At 39.4% G+C, this 20,681-nt stretch overlaps 1 protein-coding gene across 2 annotated transcripts in view; it reads left to right on the top strand.

Annotated features, from left to right (window-relative positions):
* The window catches only part of ATXN10 (ataxin 10), an 80,737-nt gene that overhangs the window by 9,503 nt on the left and 50,553 nt on the right, over positions 1-20,681 (top strand). For both annotated transcript variants that reach the window (XM_050969765.1, XM_050969766.1), the window contains exons 4-5: positions 14,813-14,909; positions 15,795-15,959. In XM_050969765.1, coding sequence (XP_050825722.1) covers positions 14,813-14,909; positions 15,795-15,959 — 262 coding nt within the window. The remainder of the gene's footprint in view (positions 1-14,812; positions 14,910-15,794; positions 15,960-20,681) is intronic.

Here is a 20,681-nt window from a genome sequence, read left to right as displayed (position 1 = left end):
CTATTCTACATAGCCATTGTTGGCCCAGGGTAGGTGGTTCATTTGATGCTGTAAGTAGCACTGATCTCCCTGGGGAACCTCTGCATGAGGTGAGCATGGCTTATGTATTCCATGTATGTTAGTACAACAAGAAAAAAAATAGTAGACAAGCAAATGTTGCTAAATCCTTGCCGAGTGATCTGATGAACTTTGTTGTAAATGGAAATTAATGTAGTGCCTAGACCACAGGTTTTACCTCAGAAGTTAACAGTCAAATTTGGCTGTGGATTATTAGTTGTACTGAAGTGAATAGCTAAATTGGACTTGGATAGCACTGTTGAAACAAAAGAGACCCATGAAATTGGTAAGTGGTACTGTATTTATTAACTGTGATTCTGTTTCATGACTCTCCTCATGGTTCATATAGGAAATCAGGTCACAGGGCTAGAGTAGCAAGTATATTTTGTTCTTGCAGATAATTAGGTGTTAATTGGAGTATTTCAAGCTATTCATTGGGGTGTGTATAATTTCCTCCCTCAAATGGCTGCTTGGATTGGATGATACCTCTTGGTGCCTCTTTATATTCTTAAAGTTTTTAAAATACCTTCATATTGCTTCCATAGCAACAAAGCACAGGGAGAGGAGGTAAGGCTGTACTGCAGGGGGAATAGCACTAAATAATGTTTCAGATCAAATTTATGTGAAACATTTTCAGAACAAATTATTGTAGGCTAAATAAACTTGAAGTTCCAACATTACTGTATTTACAAAGATGAGATTGAAAATTCTTTCTGCAGACTGAAAATTCATTTAACCTGATCTATGGCAGGTTTGCACTCTCTTCCATTGGTAGCTGTTAAGGCTAATAAATGAGTGGTGTGCTGATTTTTGTAAGAAAGTTCAGTGTAGTACAATTTCAAATGGATAAAACCAGAAGTAAAATAAAAGTATGTATTGTCTGACCATTGCTGTGACCAGTGTGATGGTTAAAGGAGAAGACATGATCAAAGAAACAAAAAAGGAGGTGTTGTGCAAAGTGGTATGGCTAAAAACTGTTGCTAATATTTATTCAAATAAATCCAGACTCCTTTGCATCCTCTCTGCTGTGAGTAATACTTTATAAATAGTTGCCTAGGGGTTATATACATGGTTTTTTTGGCTTGTCAATTCAGTATATTTACTGAAGCAACTCTACTGCATGTTTTCACCATACATCTTACTTTTTTTCAATGCTTTAAAAATGTGATAAATTACTGTATATTTGCAATACTTGTCCCAGCTAGCTGTGGAAAAAGTTACTGTTTTGATTACATAATACACCACTAAGTCAGTGAGCCAAAATCCTTGAAGGTGAGTTGGAATGTCTGTCCTGAAATAGCTCTTTGAAAGTTCAGGTAGGTTGAAAAATACTTAATTCATGCATACAGCATTCAGAGATTGTTCAATCCCATGTACAAGCCAGCTGTCCCTGTAATAAGAGTCTCCTTTCTTTTTAATACTTGCATTAAAAAACCACAAACATTTTTAGTCATTTCTTTTATGGTATTGCTAGAGTTAGCTGTTTGTCCCCACTCTTCCTCTTTGCTTACTTCCCATGTTAATTTGAGTTGAGCTCCATAGCCTGGTTTTATTTCCCATAATTGCTTACATAGTACATCTGTGGTAATCTAAGACATTCTTAAGACTAATCTTTCTTACAGCTAATTTGTCTTGAGCACAGTGTGTTTTGTACTGCTTGAAGAAGAGAACCTGCTCTGAGGAGCTGCCTGAAGAAGCCAATAGCTGGATGTGTGCTGGTGGGGTGTCACAGGATCACAGAGTCACTGAGGTTGGAAAAGGCCACCAAGGCTGCCATGTCCAGCCTGTGACTGATCCCCACCTTGTCCCCTAGAGAGCAATGAGTGCCATATCCAGTCATTCCTTGGACACCTCCCAGGATGGGGACTCCACCAACTCCCTCTGCCATCCCTGCCAATGCCTGACCACATTTTCCATGAGGAAGTCCCTCCTGATGCCCAACCTGACTCTCTGCTGGCACAGCTTGAGGCTATTTCCTCTCATCCTGTCCCTTGTTCCCTGGGAGCAGAACCCAGCCCTCCCTGGCTGCCTGCTCCTGGCAGGGAGTTGTGGGGAGCCAGAAGGTCCCCCCAAGCCTCCTTTTCTCCAGGCTGAGCCCCTCCAGCTCCCTGAACTGCTTCTCATCAGACTTGTGCTCCTGACCCTTCCCCAGCTCCATTCCCTTCCCTGGACATGCTCCCAGCCCTTCAGTGTATTTTTTTTTTAGGTAAAGGCCCAGAACTGGGCACAGGATTGGGGGTGCCTCAGCAGTGTGGTGGCACAGGGCACAGGCACTGCCCATGTCCTGCTGCCACACCAGAATGTTTGGAGCCTGTGTTCATGTCACAGGCACTGCTGGGGATCTCAGCCAAAACCTGTGTCCATGTGTGCTGCCTGTTAGAGCAAGGTTTGGGATGTTCTCTGCTCATAATTCTACAAAGTCCAGAAATTTGGTTAAAATTATTGCATTGTAGCTGGAATCCATGAACAGGAATTTGACCTTGCTTCCAGTTTTCTGCTGTGTGTTCAGGTGTAGTTAAGCAGCTACAGATACTCTCTTCAGAACAGAACTTACAGCTTGCCTTTAAAAGCAGTGATGAAAGATGACTCTATGTAAATTTTTTAATCCTGCACTTATTATAGTAACTGAGCATTTTCTGGTAGGAAGTTCAGCAGTATGAATATCATATGTCTAACACCTGTTCATGCTTTCTTTTGTGAGGGAGGATATGTGGGAAAATATGTGATATTTTAAACATTTTTCAAGAACTACAAGTGCCATGTTCTTATAAGGGAGCTATAAAAAATGTTCCTTTCTTTGAGCTTTTTTTATTCCTCCCTCAGTTTTTTTTTCTTTTTTCCCCCCTCTCTCTGTTTTCCCTCTCTCCTTTTTTCTCTCTCCTATTTTTGTTTTCCTTATTTCCTTTATCCTTCTTTTTTCTCTCTTCAGCTGCCTTTTTTTCCTCTCTCCTCTGTCCACCAGGGCCATTAATAGTACTGTGGATTCATCCTCAGTCAGTGTTGTTGACCTGCTCCAGCAGTTCTGGACCTGATTGGTTCTCATGCATATTTTTCTCTCAGTTAATGAAAACCCAGTTATTCTTGACCCATGGGTGTTTTATGACTTGCTCGTGGTCTGGGAAGAAAGAGCCTTGGGAAGTGTTTTATAATCCATCAGTTTGGAGGAGAAGCACTCTGCAGATGAGATATTATTGAATATCTATATACCTTTGAATTCAGAACTTTGTGTAAATAAAAATATCATTCCTTCATAGACACTAAAAATAAATTTTAAAAAGCGTAGGGGTATCCACATCCTTCAGAAATGACATGTAAGGGACCTAGGCCTATCTATAGTTTCCAGAGATTGTTTCTTGTAAAAGCCAAATGGGATGGAAGCATTTCCTCTTTGATGAAGTAAGAAGACAAAAGCTCCCCTGAGGTCTACAGGAGAACATCACATGGCTGAGCAGAGAAGGATACCTCATTTTTTTGTAAGCTTTTGAAGGTGAAGACATGCTGGGTTTCAAAAGCCACTAAATATAAGTTGTAGGTGCTCATGTAGTACTAGAAAATCACGTTGACATTTCGTTAGGAGAGATTGCTGAGAATAAATGGCAAGAGGAAATAAATTTCCAGCTGCTAAATTGGGTACCTTCTCAGTTCTAAAACGTTGTTAATTCAAAGTACTTTTCAAAGGTTTACAGAAAAGGAGATATTTAATCAAATGTTTTTGTTTTTCAGAAGAAGAATATGAGTAAAACACAGTTAAATTGTTATGTTTGTAAAAGTATTCCTGTAAACAAAAATGGGTAAATACCAGTGAAGTGATTTCTGCTTTTTCAGGAGGGTGTAGGGGAAACAAAACTTTCAGTTCTGTCCTCACTCAGTGAAGAAAAACAGGAGATGTTTCTCTGCTCTGACCTTTTCCAGTTCTGCACTCAAGGCCTCACAGTCTGGAATTACAGTGGAAAATCAAGACTGGCAATTTTGAAGATACAGAAGAGCAAGGGAAGGAAATGCTTTCAAACCTGCCAGAGCTCACTGAGTTGGTTTTCCTGTATTCCTTCTTAAATGGGCAGCCATGTGTCCTTAACTGTTTACTGTTTCTTGTCAATATTTATCTCTTTATTTATTTTCTTCCCCTAGAAGAAAGGGCGAAGAAGCCTTCCCCTAAGGCTGTGGTCTCCTTAAAAAGATTATTTTGGCAGGAGAATGAGCTCGAAGTAAATTCTTGGACTTCTGGAAGTGCATTAGAGTAGTACCTTTGCAGAATGAGTGAGGAGAAAATCTGGGCATTTAAGGCTTAGTTAGTTTGAAAATCTGAGCATTAGAGGCTTATGTACTGGCATGACAATCTAACCAGCCTTCATCTATTGAAATTATTTGAAATGCCTGGTCAATGAGCTAAGTATTTAAAATCAACAGGACAGAGGAACAGAGTGGTCAGTTACAGAACCTAAATGTTCTTAAATGAATACCAGTATTGACTGGAAGGGTCAACTCTCATCTTTTGTGCTTCCCTTTAATCTCTTGTCCAGTATTTTTCATTCTTCTGGTTTATTCTTTTAAAAAACTGTATTTTGCTTTTGCTTCTTTTTGTAGTTCTTTAATCATGTTGCACTGAATGGTTTAGTTTCCAAATTACTGCTAATGTTTTCTATATAAAAATAAATATTAAACTTGCTTAGAAAGTATGGTAGAACACAGGTAGTAACTTTTTGGCAGACAGGCATCCTAGCAGAGCTCACTCAATGCATTTAGGAAACCATTGACAAGTTTTATTGTCTATAAAAGAGGTCTGTAACTGTCTGAGCAAGTGTCTTCAAACAGGCTTGTTTGTAGGGATTTGGAGAAGGTGTAATTTCTAAATTGTGTCTTGGAGACTCTCACAGATAATGGCTACTAAATTTAAACCAACAGGATTAAGGAAGGAAAGTTAATCTTTCCTCTCTTCCCACGTCAGTGCCCCAAATATTTAGTTGTGAAGGAGGAGGCGTATTGTTTTGTTAGAGATCTTGGGGATGCTTGTGACCAAACACAGTAAATTATTGTGCTGCAGATTTTTTTGTAGTAGTCATGTTACTTGCTGATTTATATGAGTGAGTGGATATAAAACTTGAGGTTTTTTTAGCTGTCATACAGTCATCATGAACTGTTGATAGGTGATGTTTCTTAGTTTAGGTTCACATTAGCTTTTCTTTTGAGAGAGAGGAAGAGGGAAAATGCAGGTCCTGAGTCTACCCACAGTCCATGGGATTAAATCCCAGAAAGCAGCATGAAAGAACATACATACCTCAGCTGCATTTAAAAATCTGCACTACCATTTATTTTTGTATTTGGGGTTTCCTTTTGCTTACAGCTAGCATAATTAAAACTACATAAGTACTACAGCCTAAATAAACCAGCTGCTAACTTAAACAGACTTTTTTTAGACATGGAAATAAAGGACAGCCCTGACCTAAAGAGTTGCCAGTTTCAATGTGTGATCTTTGCTTTGTCTGTTAGGATTTTTGTATGGGGGACTGGTGCCAATACTTTGCTGCCACTGTTAAAGTAAAAACTATAATTACATTGTCAAAATAATATTTATAGTATTTTCAGGGAATAATTGTGGGAGTGTGATGAATATATTATACTCATCAAACTTTTATGTAAACATAAGCATGAGTTTTTTATTTGAGTTATTGGTGTTGTTTTTGGCCTTTGTGTTTTTCCAATCTGTAAAAATAATACAGGGATTTTCATAGTCTCTAGCATTTGCAGAGTGTGTGCCCTAACAATCAGTTGATATGCTATCTGGTAGAAGTAAACTGCTAGTTGCACTTGTATTGGGATTTTGGTTTCATGTTTCCATAGCTTAAGAAAATCCTCTGTTTTTTGAGTTTTGCTATCCCCTAATTACTATAGCTCAGAGCATTTTGCTACTTTACCAAACAGGAAAGTTTTAAGTAATTGGTTTGTTCTTTCGTATCATTTGGTTTTTTTTTTTTTTTTTTTTTTTTTTGTTTTTGTTTTTTTTTTTTTTTTTTTTTTTTGTTTGTTTTGTTTTTGTTTTTTTTGTTTTTTTTTTTTTGTTGTTGTTGTTCCCTTGTGTTTGCCTTTTTTTTTTTTTTTTTAATGAGTATGAGTTCCTCTTAAAAGTGAGTGTGAATATCTCCCAGAAACATACATGGTAAGAAGCAGTTGTGAGGTTTTCTAGCAATAGGCCGCTGTCCCTTGGCTGGTTAAAGGTACAGGCAGAACTTGCTGCTGGGCACTGGCAAGTTACCAGATGCACAGATGCTCCAGTCCTGCCCTATATGCAAGTTTTAACTGTACAACTGCTCTGTCTCTGCTGTGTTTTGGGGAATATTGCTATTCACCAAATTGTAGGATCACCATTGTAGGATCCATTGTAGGACCAGGGACTCAAATGCAGCACTTTCTTATCATAATGGCAAAAAAAAGGAAGAGGGTGTGGGGTTTCCAACTTCCAGCAGGGTTGGGATCTTCATTACTACAGGCAACTGTAGTTGTAGGCTCTTGTCTCCAAATATAGTAAGCTCCAGTTTGCTGTGTTTATCCCTTATTAGTCCCATGGAAGGCTCTCATCTCATTTTAAACCCTTTTCCTAACTCTGGTCTAAATGTCCTGCTGTTAGAATGCAGTGATTCATGGTAGTGGGGATTTTTCCTACTGTGGGCTTGATTCTCTCCTTGAGTCTTGCTGCTTTGCAGTAGAGGTCTGATTTAGAATCACAGAATGGCCTGGCTTGGAAGGGACATGGAAGATCTTGTCCACATCCCCTCCCATGGTTCCACTATCCCAGGTTGCTCCAAGCCCCATCCAACCTGGCCTTGGCCACTTCCAGGGCTGAGGCAGCCACAGCTTCTCTGGGCAGCTTGTGCCAGGGCCTCACCACCTTCACAGGGTAGAATTTCTCTGTAGTATCTCATCTAACCTTGCCTTCTGGCAGTGGGAAGCCATTCCCTCTTGTCCTGTCAGTCCAGGTCTGTTTAAATTGTCTTTCTCTGTTAAGGCTGTGCTGAACTGAATTATTTTATTGACTGTGTATATGTGAGTATAAAAATATTTTATTGCAGCAACTTGTGGAGGCACAATTTGAACTACAGAGCAGATCCTGCCTAATGAGGTTTGCCTGTCAGGTGCTGATGACATGGCTGGCATTGGAAACAGACTTTGAAGTAGCAATTAAAAAGCTGGTGCTTTCCAGCAGTTTGATACTTGTACTGATGGTCAAAACCATCCTTCTGGTGGTACTCATGGAAAGATGTTTTGATTGCTCTACTGGGAGGCAGAGGCAGTGACTGTCTGAGTGTCAGTGTAAATCATTTTGCTTCTTCTAGGAGAGAGAGTAACCTGAGGAAACATCTCTAAGTCAGAGCAATTAGTAGGTCAGTGGGCTGCCCTGTGGGCTTCCCTGGTCTCATTGCTGGTACAGCTTTTAGACAGTGTGTAGAGCTAGTTTGTTTTTTTCCTGCTGCTGCAATTTGGAGGCTTTCTAGTATAGCCTGCCAAGATGTTGCTGATTTATGCCACATGCATAGTGGTTTTATAATGTGGACTGATATCCACTTGGAACACAAAGGAAATAGGAGTTTGCTGATGTCTATTTAATTAGAATGGTTTCTGGTTACTTTGGTTGAGGCTTGAAATGAATGGTAATGCCTGTATTTCTGTGGATCTCTAAATACAGTGTTCTGTAAGTCCTTTCCTTCCTTCCTTCCTTGCTCTTTAGTGTCCCCTACCCAACCCTAGCAAATAATGTCAGCAAGATTCATAATGAGGCAGGTTTCTGTTCTACATAAATATATGTGAATCAAACCTTGCAGAAATATCCCTAGATTTAAGATGGTCACAATGTTTTTTGCAGGGCCATTAGGATCTCAAGATGAAGGTGGGAAGAATGGGGCAAACAAACCTTTAAATTGCAGAGAGCTTCGTAAAGACAGAGCATCATAAATGTAACGTAGAGAGAAGAAGCTTAGCTTTTTTTCACACGTGCTGAGAGGAAATATCCCTTCTAAAGAGTCTCCCACAGAGGCCCCAAGGTCTTTCCTCCAGGGAGGGTGAAGATAGAAGGGGGATGGAAAGAAGCTAGAGGAAGATCTGGGCAGAGGGGGCAATGGGAGGCGTCTGCTGCCTGTTGGGATAAAAATCCAAGTGGTTAAAATGATGTAGGAGTTACGCATGTCATTCTCTCAGCTGTTTAATTATCATTGCCATGGCACAACTTCCATGCTCTCCAGTTACAGGAGCTTTGTTCTGGTGGAAAAGAGGGAGTTGTCTAGCCATGTTTTTCCAGACACAATGCTACAAGAACTTTCATTCCCAGTTCTTTCCATTTCAGTTTCTTGCTAGCACCTTTGGGCTTGGAGAAAAATGTGTCTCCCCCTTTTTGTTGAGAAGTTTAGGGAATATTGCCAAGTTACATCATGTGTAGAGACATCAAGAAAGTTTGTGAGACACATCAAGTTCTTTCCTTTTCTTCCATCCTCTGGGCATATACCCCATGTGGTACAAAAGGGACCCTAACATGGCAATGAGAAGAGGTAAGCTGCCTTTACAGGTATTAAAATAAATTATAATGCCCCAAAAAGGTTGATGTTAAAACTGTTGCTGTACATTAACGTGGACATACAAGTAAAAATACTAAGTGTAAGTTTGCTAGTATTCCAAAAGGACTGTGATCCACTTATTAGCCAGGTACAGAATACAAATGGTACGAGTAAGTGGGGGGAAGCCTGATACTCTTTGCACAGACTTAGAGAAAAAGATCATTCAGCTTTTTGAGGGCAAATATAAGCACTTCAGTGGAAATTTTGGGTTAAATGAAACAATATACACAGAATGCTATCAAAAGTAATTGGAGAAATTTGTTCATAACCTTGGTTAGTACTTTACATGTTGATAATTTTTTCTTTTTTTTTTCCAGACCTGTGCGAAGTATCATGTAGGAGGAGTGTGTCTCGCAGTCAGACACCACTAATAGTGCATAGTGGGTGGCCAGTCCTTCTTATTTTTCTTGGTTTCCTGGAATGGTTTAAGCCTGGTTTGAGACTCTCCAGTATTTCAAACTTGCTGATTTCACTGCTGCAGGACCTTTAAAGAGACATTGCATTAGATTTAGGCTCAGCTTTTGGGCTGATTCAAGAACAGGATTTTACATCCTAATGCCTGCAGAAAGCTAATAAAGGTAGTTCCCAGGTCTGCAAGCACTTAAAAGTGTTTCACTTCACATAGGAGAGAATCTCAGGCATGTTCTTTTGCTACTTATGGGGATGTAACAGGAGTCCCCTTTCATATGCCTTTGGATTTTAATAGATAATTTGTTACAGAAATGAGCACATTTATGTTTACTTTCTAAAACTGAAACGATGTAATTAAAGTAACAGGAGACAGGAAATTGTTCTAGTGCTGTATTTAATGAGCCTTGTTAGTGCTTATGAATCAGAGTAGGTTCCAACCTGATCTCAAGAGGTCTGTCAAACTGACTCTTAGTAAATGCAAACTGTTTTTTTTTAATCTCCCATTATGAGACCTCATTGGAAGTTAATTTGCATCAGAGGCTAATTTGATGTGTGGTCTGATGGTTTCTTCCAGCTCCCTTCTAATTTGTTTGTAACTCCATGTGTTTAATAGTGTGGCAAGAATTTTACTTGCCTTTAAATCAAATTCTCCTTTTAAGTCCGAACAAGGTGTTGATGTTTTGATTAGACATTTATCTTCCTAGAACACAAGGGTTGTCCAATCAGTGTGCATAATGTTCTGTTAAAATTAGAGTTGGCACTTCTAAAGGGAAATTAAAAAAAACATAAGAGTGGGACTTTGTTTCTGAGGTAGAGGAGATGGAGGGGAGGGTGAGCAGAAACTTACTAAACACAACATTCTTGGTGTTCCACAGATGGTAAAAATGGGTTACAAGTCTGCACTGCAGCAAGTGCAGTAACACCAAGGTGGAAATATAAAAGGTAGCTAAACAATAATTTTATTTACAGCAATAAAATACTAAGTACTATTTTAATAACGTTAAATGACAGAGCCCATATATGTATTGTACATTCAATTTCAGTAGTCTAGACAGACTGTTTTCCAAGGAAAATACATTTTCATCAGTATTTGTGGTATGATTCATGGTGGTGAAGAGGCAAATAACTCTTTATGACTGGAAGTTGCTTTAACTTGCAGCCACAAGGAAACAAGTCAATGACCGGATGATAGTGGTGGAAACTGACATTTTATAGTAATAGAGGTCTACACCTTATGCTGAGTTGGAGGTTTTATTTTTCTTGGACAGGCAGTCTATCACAAAGCATTCTGCCATTATGTACAAACAGCCAGAGCTGTTCTGCATGACAGCTCACAGCTCACACTTCAGATTTGCAAAGCTCACAGGCAGCTCTAGAAGTGTGCAGGCTCTTGGGAGCCTGGGTTGTGGTCCCAGGACTTCCTAGGCTTTGTGTCTGCCCCAGTGCAGAGAGGGCACTCCAGCTCTATTTTTCCTGTGTTATTACTGGTTAGAGCATTAAGAGAGATACAAGTTTGTAAGTTTTATGTTTGCAGTCTGACAAGCAATGTTGTACAGTTTTGTATGTGCTCTGGTTGGATCTATTTTATATCTCTATTTGTTTTATAATTCCAGTAAAGGCAGGGGCTTGTACTCGCAACTATCACTGTGTTGTCTGTGATAGACCCAAATAAAGAGAATAGAAATCTCCTAGGACTGTTTTAAGCCTCTACAGTTGCTGTCAAGGTTTTTTGAAATGATTGCTGAGCACATTTGTGGCCTCCTGTTCTAACCATGTTCAACAGAAGGAAACAAGTATTGAATTTTAAAATCCTAATGCTTAAAGTCTTTGTCCTCAGAACTTCAGGGATTTTAATTTTCATCTGATTCTGCAAATTGCACTGTGTGAAATGATGTTTTTGTGTGGACTGGAGCATCTCTGACAAGGAAAGGCTGAGGGAGCTGGGGCTGTCCAGCCTGGAGAGGAGCCCCAGCTGAGAGGGGCCCTCAGCCCTGGGTGTCCCTGTGTGCAGGGAGGGGCAGAGCAGGGCCCAGGCTCTGCTCTGGGGGCCCAGCAATGGCACCAGAGCCACAGGCAGGAACTGATGCCAGGAGGTTCCACCTGGACAGGAGGCACAACTTCTTCCTGGGCAGTGCCTGAGCACTAAACAGATTGTCCAGAGAGGGTGTGGAGTCTCCTCACTGGAGATATTCCAGACCCCTCTGGACACAATCCTGTGCTCTGGGATGGCCCTGTTGGAGCAGGGAGGTGAGACCAGATGACCACTGTGGTCTTTTAGATCATATCATGTAATTGTTAAATGAGATAATGTCTATGTAATAATTAAATTAAAAGCATGCACTGGAGTCTGGCTCAGTAGTTCTGTGATAATAAAGGACTGGAAGGAAGAAAGGGAGCTGTGATCTTGAAGGTATTGAACTGCTGGAATACATTTAAACCATCTTCATACAGGGCCACAAGTATCAGCTGTCTCACCTTTGTCATGGGTGGCCTTGAGCAACTAAATGTTCAGTTTACATGCAGACAAACATTTAGGTACCAGAATTCATTAGGTAAAGAGTCAGTGTTTCTGCTTGTCCCCTTTGCCCTGTTGTGGAAAGAGGCTATTTTTGTAGAACCTAGAAAAGTCTCCTTAAGCCATTGCAGACTGGTTGTGAAAGCAACATGTAATTTGTGTATTTGCTAAAGAACACCTGCTTTTACAGGAGCTGTTGAAGTCTTGGTGAGGGGAAATCTCTTCAGCTCCAGGGTTGATTTGTGTATCACAAGTTACATCTTAGTACATGCAGTTTCACAGTGGTTGACCATCAGGTTAAAAATACTCTTCTTGACCACACACAGAGTAACCTTTTTTAAAGTAAAATTTAGCAATGCTGATAGCTATGGAATTGTTTAAGAATATTGTTTTTTGCTTTGTAAAAGTCTGTATGTTTTTGGGGATAAGTGAAATTTTCTTGTCTTTTCTTCCGCTCTTTAATGTTTTTCTTTTCCCCTCTCCCCTTTCAGAAAGCTCATGGCTTTCTGATTGGATGGCAGAATGGAAATCTGTCTTCATCAGCTTCTACATTTTCTTGCTTTTGCTGTAAGGACGTGGAAGGGCCATGGAAGGAAATTGCCTCAGATTGTGCCAGGGGAAGTTCACATTAGATATCAGGGAAAATTCCTTCATGGAAAGGGTGGGCAGACATTGGAATGGGGTGCCCAGGGAGGCAGTGGAGTTGCCATCTTGGAGGTATTCACAAAAGGTGTGGGTGTGGTACCTGAGAACATGCTTCAGTGGTAGACATGATGGTGCTGGGTGGACAGTTGGACTTCATGATCTCACAGGTCTTTTCCAAGCTTAATAATTCTAATTCTGTGATTTTATGATGAAGAAATTCTTAAAGAGGAGAAAAGCAGTATTTGTATTGTACAGATATAGCATAATTCAATCATATGTTGCAGCAGTTAAGTCCAGTAAAACAGAAAAGAAAAACATGGAAATTGATTGCTAAGAGAAGAGTTCCACAGTTTAAAATGCAACACTTTCCTTTTACGGCAGTGTTTTCATTTTTTAACACACACATACCTCGCTGTGAGTTAACTTCTCTAGCTTGATTTTTGGGGAATTTCTTATTTAAAGCATAAATACCATAGTATGAATTTTCAATGCTTCTGTCTTTCTCTTGGTAGCTTCATGCTAGGCTAGTACATTTTACATGTACATAGAGTTGTATTTGGAGGGAAGCACTGCATGAGACATTTATGTATTCCAAGACCACCACCTGTGGAGTTCTGGGGGAGAGGTGTGGTGTCTTCAAACACAACCATACAGCTATTGCTGTGGTGTGGTTCAGAGAATGTGCTGTGATGAGCTACTCCAGGTGTGGTATGATGGTTTTTCATGCTGTTTGTGCCTCTTCATCTGTGCCTTTCTGTCTGTGACTGCTGGACGTGGTGTGTGACCTGGACCCTGTGCTTTGCTCAGCTGCCTTGAGTGCTTATTTCTGTTTGTAGAATCACACCTTCCAAATTGCTGAGATTCTTCATATGAGAGTGTCTGTATGGCAAAGTGTTGCATTATCAATGTATCCTCTTTCTCTGCTTAGTTGGGAATAGGTGTGATAGGTTTTGTCTTACAGAATATCCAGTTGCCCAGATATTGATTTGTGTGCTCTAATTAAAAGAAAAATCTTAGCTGTTATTGGTTAAGAACTTAGTGCTGAAACTGTTTTTTTTAACATGGGTGCATTCACAGAATTGTCACTTTTTCCTGTGTCTTCCTCCCTTGTTCAGGACATCACTGTTGGACAAGGGCAGTGTTGATTGGTTTCACAAATATTGAAATTTGTAGCTATTTATTACTGTACTGTAAATGTATTGATGGCATTTCCTCTCTGGTTCAGTAAGGATGGTAACTTTACAAGATCTTGAACAGTTTTCCTTCGTCTGTAGAACTTTTTGGACAGATTAATCTCTAACAACCAAGGTGTAATAGCTGAAAAAGGTCAAGCAAATTTCAGGGAAAGATTGGAATATTCACCAAGGGAAATAATACCCTGTTCGTAGGATTTACTGCCTAATTTTGTTTTTTTCTAGCAGGGAAGTATTTCCATAAAATGCCTGCTGGAATGGCCATGCTTGCTGTCCTTCAGAAACTCCTTAGTCAGCAGGATGGGAACCAGATGGGCGGGAGAAGCGGAAGCACAACGATGAGCAGAAAATAATAAACCAGTGCAGATGTGCAGGGGGAGAGAACAGAGATCTTAGTAACTAGAGGAGAATATAGTTCAAGGTGCATTATGGGGAATACATACATATTTTGGGCTTAAATATATATAGATTTATAGATATATAGACAGTAAAAAAAGAGGAACTTTTTTCTAAGCCCAAGTGACCACTTCTCAGACTTGCTTTCTTCTTGTTCTCAAGAGGACATATGCCCAGACTTGTTTAGGAAATCTGGCTGCCAGCTGGCACAGAGGCACAGCACCTTTCCAAGAGACCTAATTTTAGATGTGCAGAACCTGGCAATAATAGCCACCTCCATATGTATTAGGCTGTTTGTACTATCTGTTAAACTGGATTTGAACATGTCATTTCAGGTTTCTTTGCCAACTTATTAATAAGGGCCATGGTATTGAGAGCTGTTGATAGGGACAAAACAAATGTTTTAATTTTGTGAAGTCTTTGAGTTCATGCTGTTGTGTTTTATGACTTAACACCTTTTGGTGGCTGCTCTAGGATATTAACTTGCATGGTGAAATATCATCTTCTTGTATTTTAAATTTTATATTGAGAGAGGGTAAAATAAATCCTTTGGAGTAAGAACAGAAATCAGCCATGTTAAATTCAGTGTCAGAAATGGAGGCAGAGCTATTTGGAGATCTGGCTTTCATTTTTCTAGGAGAGAAGTTCTGGGATAGAAGGTATTGAGCACATTGTAATCATCTATAATGTTTTTTCCATTGACCAGAATATAACGTGAGAAGCAAGAACCTGTCAATTAGTTCTTGTAATCACCAGTAGCCAGTGTGTAATAGTCAGACAAGTCTTGGGTGTAATTCTAAAATACTTTGTAAAATTATTTGTATTAGAAGAGAAAATGCAAATATTTATGTACAGTACGTGTGTAATACTGCACCTAAAGCTTCCTGGAGATGGATTCTGCAGTGTGTATCTGGAATATTGAAGTATGTAATTTTTGTGAGATTTATTAGTGTTGCTTTGAAATCTTGTTAATGTATTTTCTGGATTTCTTTCAGCTCTTCGTTGTAGTCTTCAGTTTCTTGGAAACATTGCAGCAGGAAATGGAGATTCCCAGAATAGCATTTGGAAGTGTGCTTTTCCAGATCTCTTCTTGTAAGCATGGATGGGTTTTTTTTTTTCCTCATGTCATTTCTGTGGTTGTATTCAAATCTTTTGTACATGGTAGTTGTGCCTTTGCTAGCACCCTGAAACTCTGAAAAATAACTTTGGTGAGAATGGGCTGGTTGAGACCATATCCTGTAGATGGTTTTTGTTAGTCAACCACAGGAGTCAGAACCTTTAAAAACCTGCTTGTTCTAAACTATCAGTAAATTGATTTAATTTAACTGAAACTGGAAGAAAACTGTTTGGAATGATGAGCTTCAAACATAAGCTTTATTTCAGACATGTTTTCAAGTAGTTACACTCATTTCCAAGAGCACAGCATTTTCTTCTCATGTTCCTGCTGTGCAGATCTATCAGTATTGGTGAATCAGATGTAATCTGTAAAAGTTCCTTAATCTTCATCTCTTTCAATCCTTCCATCTTCCCTCCTAACCTCACCAGAATATCTTCCTGGGGATTTGATGACATATGTGTAAAGAAACATTACATAAACTATTTTGTGCAGACACATGGCAGCATTATTGATGTGTTCACCCAGATTTTTTTAGTAAGCTGGTGACAAAGACACTTTGATTCAATTTGATAATCATTCTCCATGTGTTTTTGGAGCCCACTTGTAAAAAGTGTAGAAGACCTTACAGTAAGAACAGCAGTTCCAATTTAGCATTAGTTTTGTAAACTTCCTGTAAAGTTTGGCCTTCAGCAGTGAGTTGGATATTTTTCCTTGCAGGTGACTTTTATCCCTCTTAGGGAATGACAAACTTGTGGTTCTCTAAAAGACAGCAAAGAAACAGCTCAGCAAGCTCAGTGTCCCTCGCCTGTTTTTCCAGGGTCCATTTCAACTTGCCCTTAACTCCTTATTTTCTCTTGAAGGACATGTCTGACATACAGTGATGAGAAAATTGTCTCCTATTGCTGCATGGTTCTGTTCACCTGCCTGAATTCAGAGCGAGTGAGAGAACTGCTGGACCCTGGAAACTTGGCTGTGGCCCTTCATGTCCTGAGAGTCTACAAAGAGCAGTTGGATTCTGAGTGGTCGTATGTATTGTTCAATTTTCATTTTCTTCACCTCTTAATTAGGTGTTTTTCTGGTGTAAATCACTGTATTAAAATGTCTGAACTTGTGACACTGCAAAGTAGTAAATGAAGATCTAATTAGAAATTAGTAGTTTAGAATAGAGATAATTTCCATGGTAGTTTCATGACTCTTTTGATTGTTGCTAAGTTAAGACTCCATTTTTTGTTGAGGACATAGGAATTTTCAAATCATGGTCTGGTTTTCTTTCATTAATGAAATGGGGTTTAGAATGCAAACTAATTTATACTTGTGGAGATTTTTTAAAGTTAGCACAGGATAGTCTCACAGACAGGTCATGCTAGGAAGACTTGCCATTTTCTATTGTAACATGCAGTCATTTTTATACCCAAACAGGGAAGACTTTTTTGGTGAATCTTCATTTCATACTTTGCAAGCACTTTAATTCTGTTAATCAGTGATTTTATCCCTTTGAACTTTTATATTTTTTACTAATGGCCATTCTTCTAAATATTGTTATCAGTTCTGCCTTTGATAAATGTGCTGCCCTGCATGGCAAGGAAGCACATTCAGCTAATTGTTACACCATGTATTCCAAGGGCAAAATAATTAATTGTATGTTTTTGTAGCATTCTCTTTAAGGTTTAAATTTAGTATTTAATACGAAATTTAATACTGTTTAAATTCAGTATTTAATTAGGAAGAATTGTTGGTGTTTTAAAAGCAATATGGAAAATCTAACACAGACTTAAAATAATTGAATGAGAAGTAAATGTCATTTTATAGCTTACTTTTGTACTGAAAAAAACCCTCAAATTTGTTTGTGGCTGGGCTTTTTTAATGGCAAGGGCAGTTTGCTTATGGCATAATGGTTTTCAAAAAGCAAAATGTAAGTTTAGGGTCAGACAATGAGACTTCTGCTCCAAAAGTGACAAACCAAGTCCTTAGTTTTGTCATCTGTCAATAACACACATGTAAAGTATTGCTTTTCAGATAATTTTCTTGATTATCTTTAATTTTTGAAATTTGTTTTGACTGAGATACCAAAGTTGTAGTGGCAAATTTATGTTTTGAAGGTAAATGCAGAATAAATGCAGCATCAAAATAAATTCTGAGAGCTGCATTTCCCTGATCTCTCTAGTGTGAAGTAGATTCAGTTGATGTTATGATGAAAATATTACCTCCACTGTGGCTGTTTGATGTGGGTGGGGAATGGTCTCTTTTCAGGGTAGACTTGAAATGAAAAAAGGGACAAGCTGTAACACTGAAAATTTGCAGCTCTCACAGCAAATTGGGAAGTACATCTACATCCCAATAGGATTGCTGAAAGGAATTTACATGGCTGTGGCATTTGCAGAATGAGCGTCCTGTTGGAAAGGTTTGGGTCTCTTGTGCCCCAGCTGGCAAAAGTGCACAGTACCCATTCTATGATATTATATGACTGGACTGAAATCCACATTTTTTTTTTGGTGGTTATGCTCAATGCTTACTGACAAGGGACTGAAATTAAGGTGTTCTTACCTAAAGTTAAAAGTACCACTTAATTCCTGTCTACCTTCTTGTCTCTGAGCTGGAGCATCTGATTTCATGTTAAATCAAATAAGAAGGGAGACACGGGTGTTTATTCTTCCTGTTGACTGAGCTTTCTTGCTGTCAATTGTTGCTTTTAGGTGTTGGAACTCTTTATTTGAATAACTAGGTAAGTTTTGGTCATAGGCAGAACTTCCATTCATTATTTTATTCCCTTTTATTGTGCACTGAAATTTATGAAGTTAATGTTCCTCTGAGACAGTACCCAATGCATTCTGCAAGTAAACAACTGTTATGCTCAAAATATTTTTGCAGTTGCTGCCATGAATTGTTAGGACAGAGAGAGGATATCCAGGATAAATCTTTGGATTTAAGGCCATTGGCTGAAATATAGCCTCTTCCATGCAGTGCTCACTACTCCATTCAGCTAGCACTACTTGGGTTCTCTATTCCTCACCCATGCAAGCACACTTTTAAGGTCTTTATTTTGATGGGCTGGCAGTTCTTTCTCTGTTAATAAACCTGAATTCATGTTTGGAGTCCAGTTTCCCATCTTCTAGTTGGAAAAGTCCTTAGGAAAAATTGAGGAGGAACCTCCTTCCAAGTGTGATGCCTTTTGCCTCTTCCACAGCCACTGTGTATCCAAGGAAATCTGAAATTGTTCTGAGCAGTTTCTCAGAGCTTCTTTTTCAGAGGCAGCAGATGGTAGCAGAACTTTTGCTGTTCTTCCTCTGTCTGCCACAAACTCCTCTCCCAGTTAGAGAGAGCAGAGGAAGGATCTTTAAAGGTTGGAGGTAGCTTTTTAGAATTTTCCTGTCGTTTTTGCCTGTTTCTTGAGTCACAAGATGTTTGGTTGAGGGCCAAGATTTTGCATCAGTAAAGAGGGAATTTCTGAGGTGTTGGCTCTGCTTCCTGTGAGGGGTGGGTCATGGGAAATAAGATCTCAGTTCAACAGCTTCTAATTCTAATGAGTGATGGAAAGCCAAGTCATTCACTTCCTAAGCAGTTTCTGAAACAGAGAAGAGCTGTTTTGCAAATCAGCACAGTGGAATTTCTAGACTAAGGACTGATGCAGTTTTAAAATGTTTGTACATTACCAACATAACAAAAAGTTGCCTTAAAACTTGAAAGAATGAGAGGTAACAGTGCTGTGATGTACATCTGATTGTGTTTGTTGAGTGATACACATTCTACTAAGTATTTTTGTGGCATGCTGTGAGCTAAGAAATAGTTAATAAAGGAGGAAGTTGTTTTTCTAGGGAATGCCCTGGTCAAATTTGGTGTTCAGTTCTTCTGTGATCATTTTTCTCTGGATCAGATGGTCTGAAGGCTCATTTCATTAAGCTTGTGGTTACTTGTCAGCCTCAGAAATGCTTCTATCTCTGAAATCTGTGAAGCTGGAGAATGTAATATAAACATTTATTAAATATTCTAATGATTCAAGAACCGATGCATCCTTCTCTTTCTCTTTTAGAAGCTGGATCTTCTCAATAGTTCCAGGATTATTTACATATTGCTGTCTTTGCCATTTTTAATGTTAGATGCTGAATATCACATTAAAATAATATTAACATCTATTAAACAATGTATTTTTACATTGCCACTAAACTTCTATTCAGTACAGCTCCTGAGTTTGTGTCAGGCTGGCAGTCCTGTAATCCTGAATGCTGGGAGCTCATCTGAGGTTGCTGCTGCTGGTCTGACTCTCAAGAGCAGTGGTCTGAGAAAGCAGATGGTATTTAAGTTCTGAGGTGGTATTTAAGTTCTGAGGTTCTTAAAAATATTTGTCTGACTGGCTCGTACCCCTTTATAGCTTGGCTTGTGGAGAGTGCCCAGAGCTTGCTGCTTTGGAAAGTTGCAAGGTGTCTGATGTTACAGAATGTACTTTGCAAAGACACTAACTCTGCAGAAACAAGTTTGCTTCCTTTCTTGGATCTGATTTCTGGCATACCCTAATTAACTGATCCTATCTCCTCCATCGTTCTTTGCTGTACAGTTGTCTTCCAGAAAACTTGCTGTTCTTCTCAAAGTGAGCTGCTGTCTCCTGAACTCTTATTGGTTTGTCTGCATCTTTTGGGTTTGCTTCTTCCACCCCTCTCTTCCATCTTATATTTCTATTCAAAGAGATGAACATGGTTTTCCAGCCCTTTTGTGACAGTAATTTATTTTCTGTGTATCTTCTATGTTTCCTGAGTAGCTGTAATGATACACAGATTTAATTCTGAACTGTTGATATAATGAGTTGAATATAAAGAATTGTAGAATGGCTTGTGTTGGAAGGGGCCTTAAAGCTCATCCAGTTCCAACTCCCTGCTGACAAGGACAAGTAGAACTGAGCAGCATTTTACTCACTTGACAAGGATAGCAGAACAGAACAACATTTTACTCTTATCAAATAAGAGCCAGTGAAGCCTTGGAGAAGCAGACAAAACAGAATTCATGCAAAATGCAATCAGGATGCCAGCTCAGCTCTGCAAGGTTGACAGAGTTAATGCAAAACAATGATATTGCACTTATTCAAAAGTGGGGGTCAAGGAGCAGTGGAAATAGCTCGTGAATATGTAATCAGAGTGTCTCATAAAAGTTCTATTCACCTAATGCTTGGGGCACTCAGTTGAAAGAAGGATCCCCCTGGGACCCCAGTGCTGCCATAAAGAATACTTGCTTTCTGATACTCAAACTGTGTTAGAAAGTTTCTGTCAGGCCAATTTTGGTATCAATGCCATGGGCAGGGACACCTTCCACTATCCCAGATTGCTCCAAGATCTGTCCAGCCTGGCCTTGGACACTTCCAGGGGTGGGGCAGCCACAGCTTCTCTGGCCAACCTGAGCCAGGGCCTCACCACCCTCATAGGAGGAATTTCTTCCCTGTATCTGATCTAAGCCTATTCTCTGTCAGTGTATATCCATTCCCCCTTGCCTTATCACTACAGTTCATTATGAAATGTCCTTCTCCAGCTTCCCTGTAACCCTTTCAGATACTGGAAAGTTCTGTGGGGTCTCCACACAACCTTCTCTTGTCCAGGCTGAGCAACCCCTACTCTGTCATCCTGTCTCCATAAGGGAAGTGCTTCAGTCCCTTTATCAACCTTGTGGCCTCCTCTGGACTTGCTCCAACAGTTTGATTCTTGTTCTGGTGCTGCTTGCTTTCAACAGCCACTTCCTACCAAAGGATGCTGTCAGGAAATTGGACA

The sequence above is a fragment of the Serinus canaria genome, chromosome 1A, assembly GCF_022539315.1.
Source record: "Serinus canaria isolate serCan28SL12 chromosome 1A, serCan2020, whole genome shotgun sequence".
NCBI classification, from domain to species: Eukaryota; Metazoa; Chordata; class Aves; order Passeriformes; family Fringillidae; genus Serinus; species Serinus canaria.
Note: the sequence above shows the minus strand (reverse complement) of the source record. Positions and strands in the feature narration are given on the sequence as shown.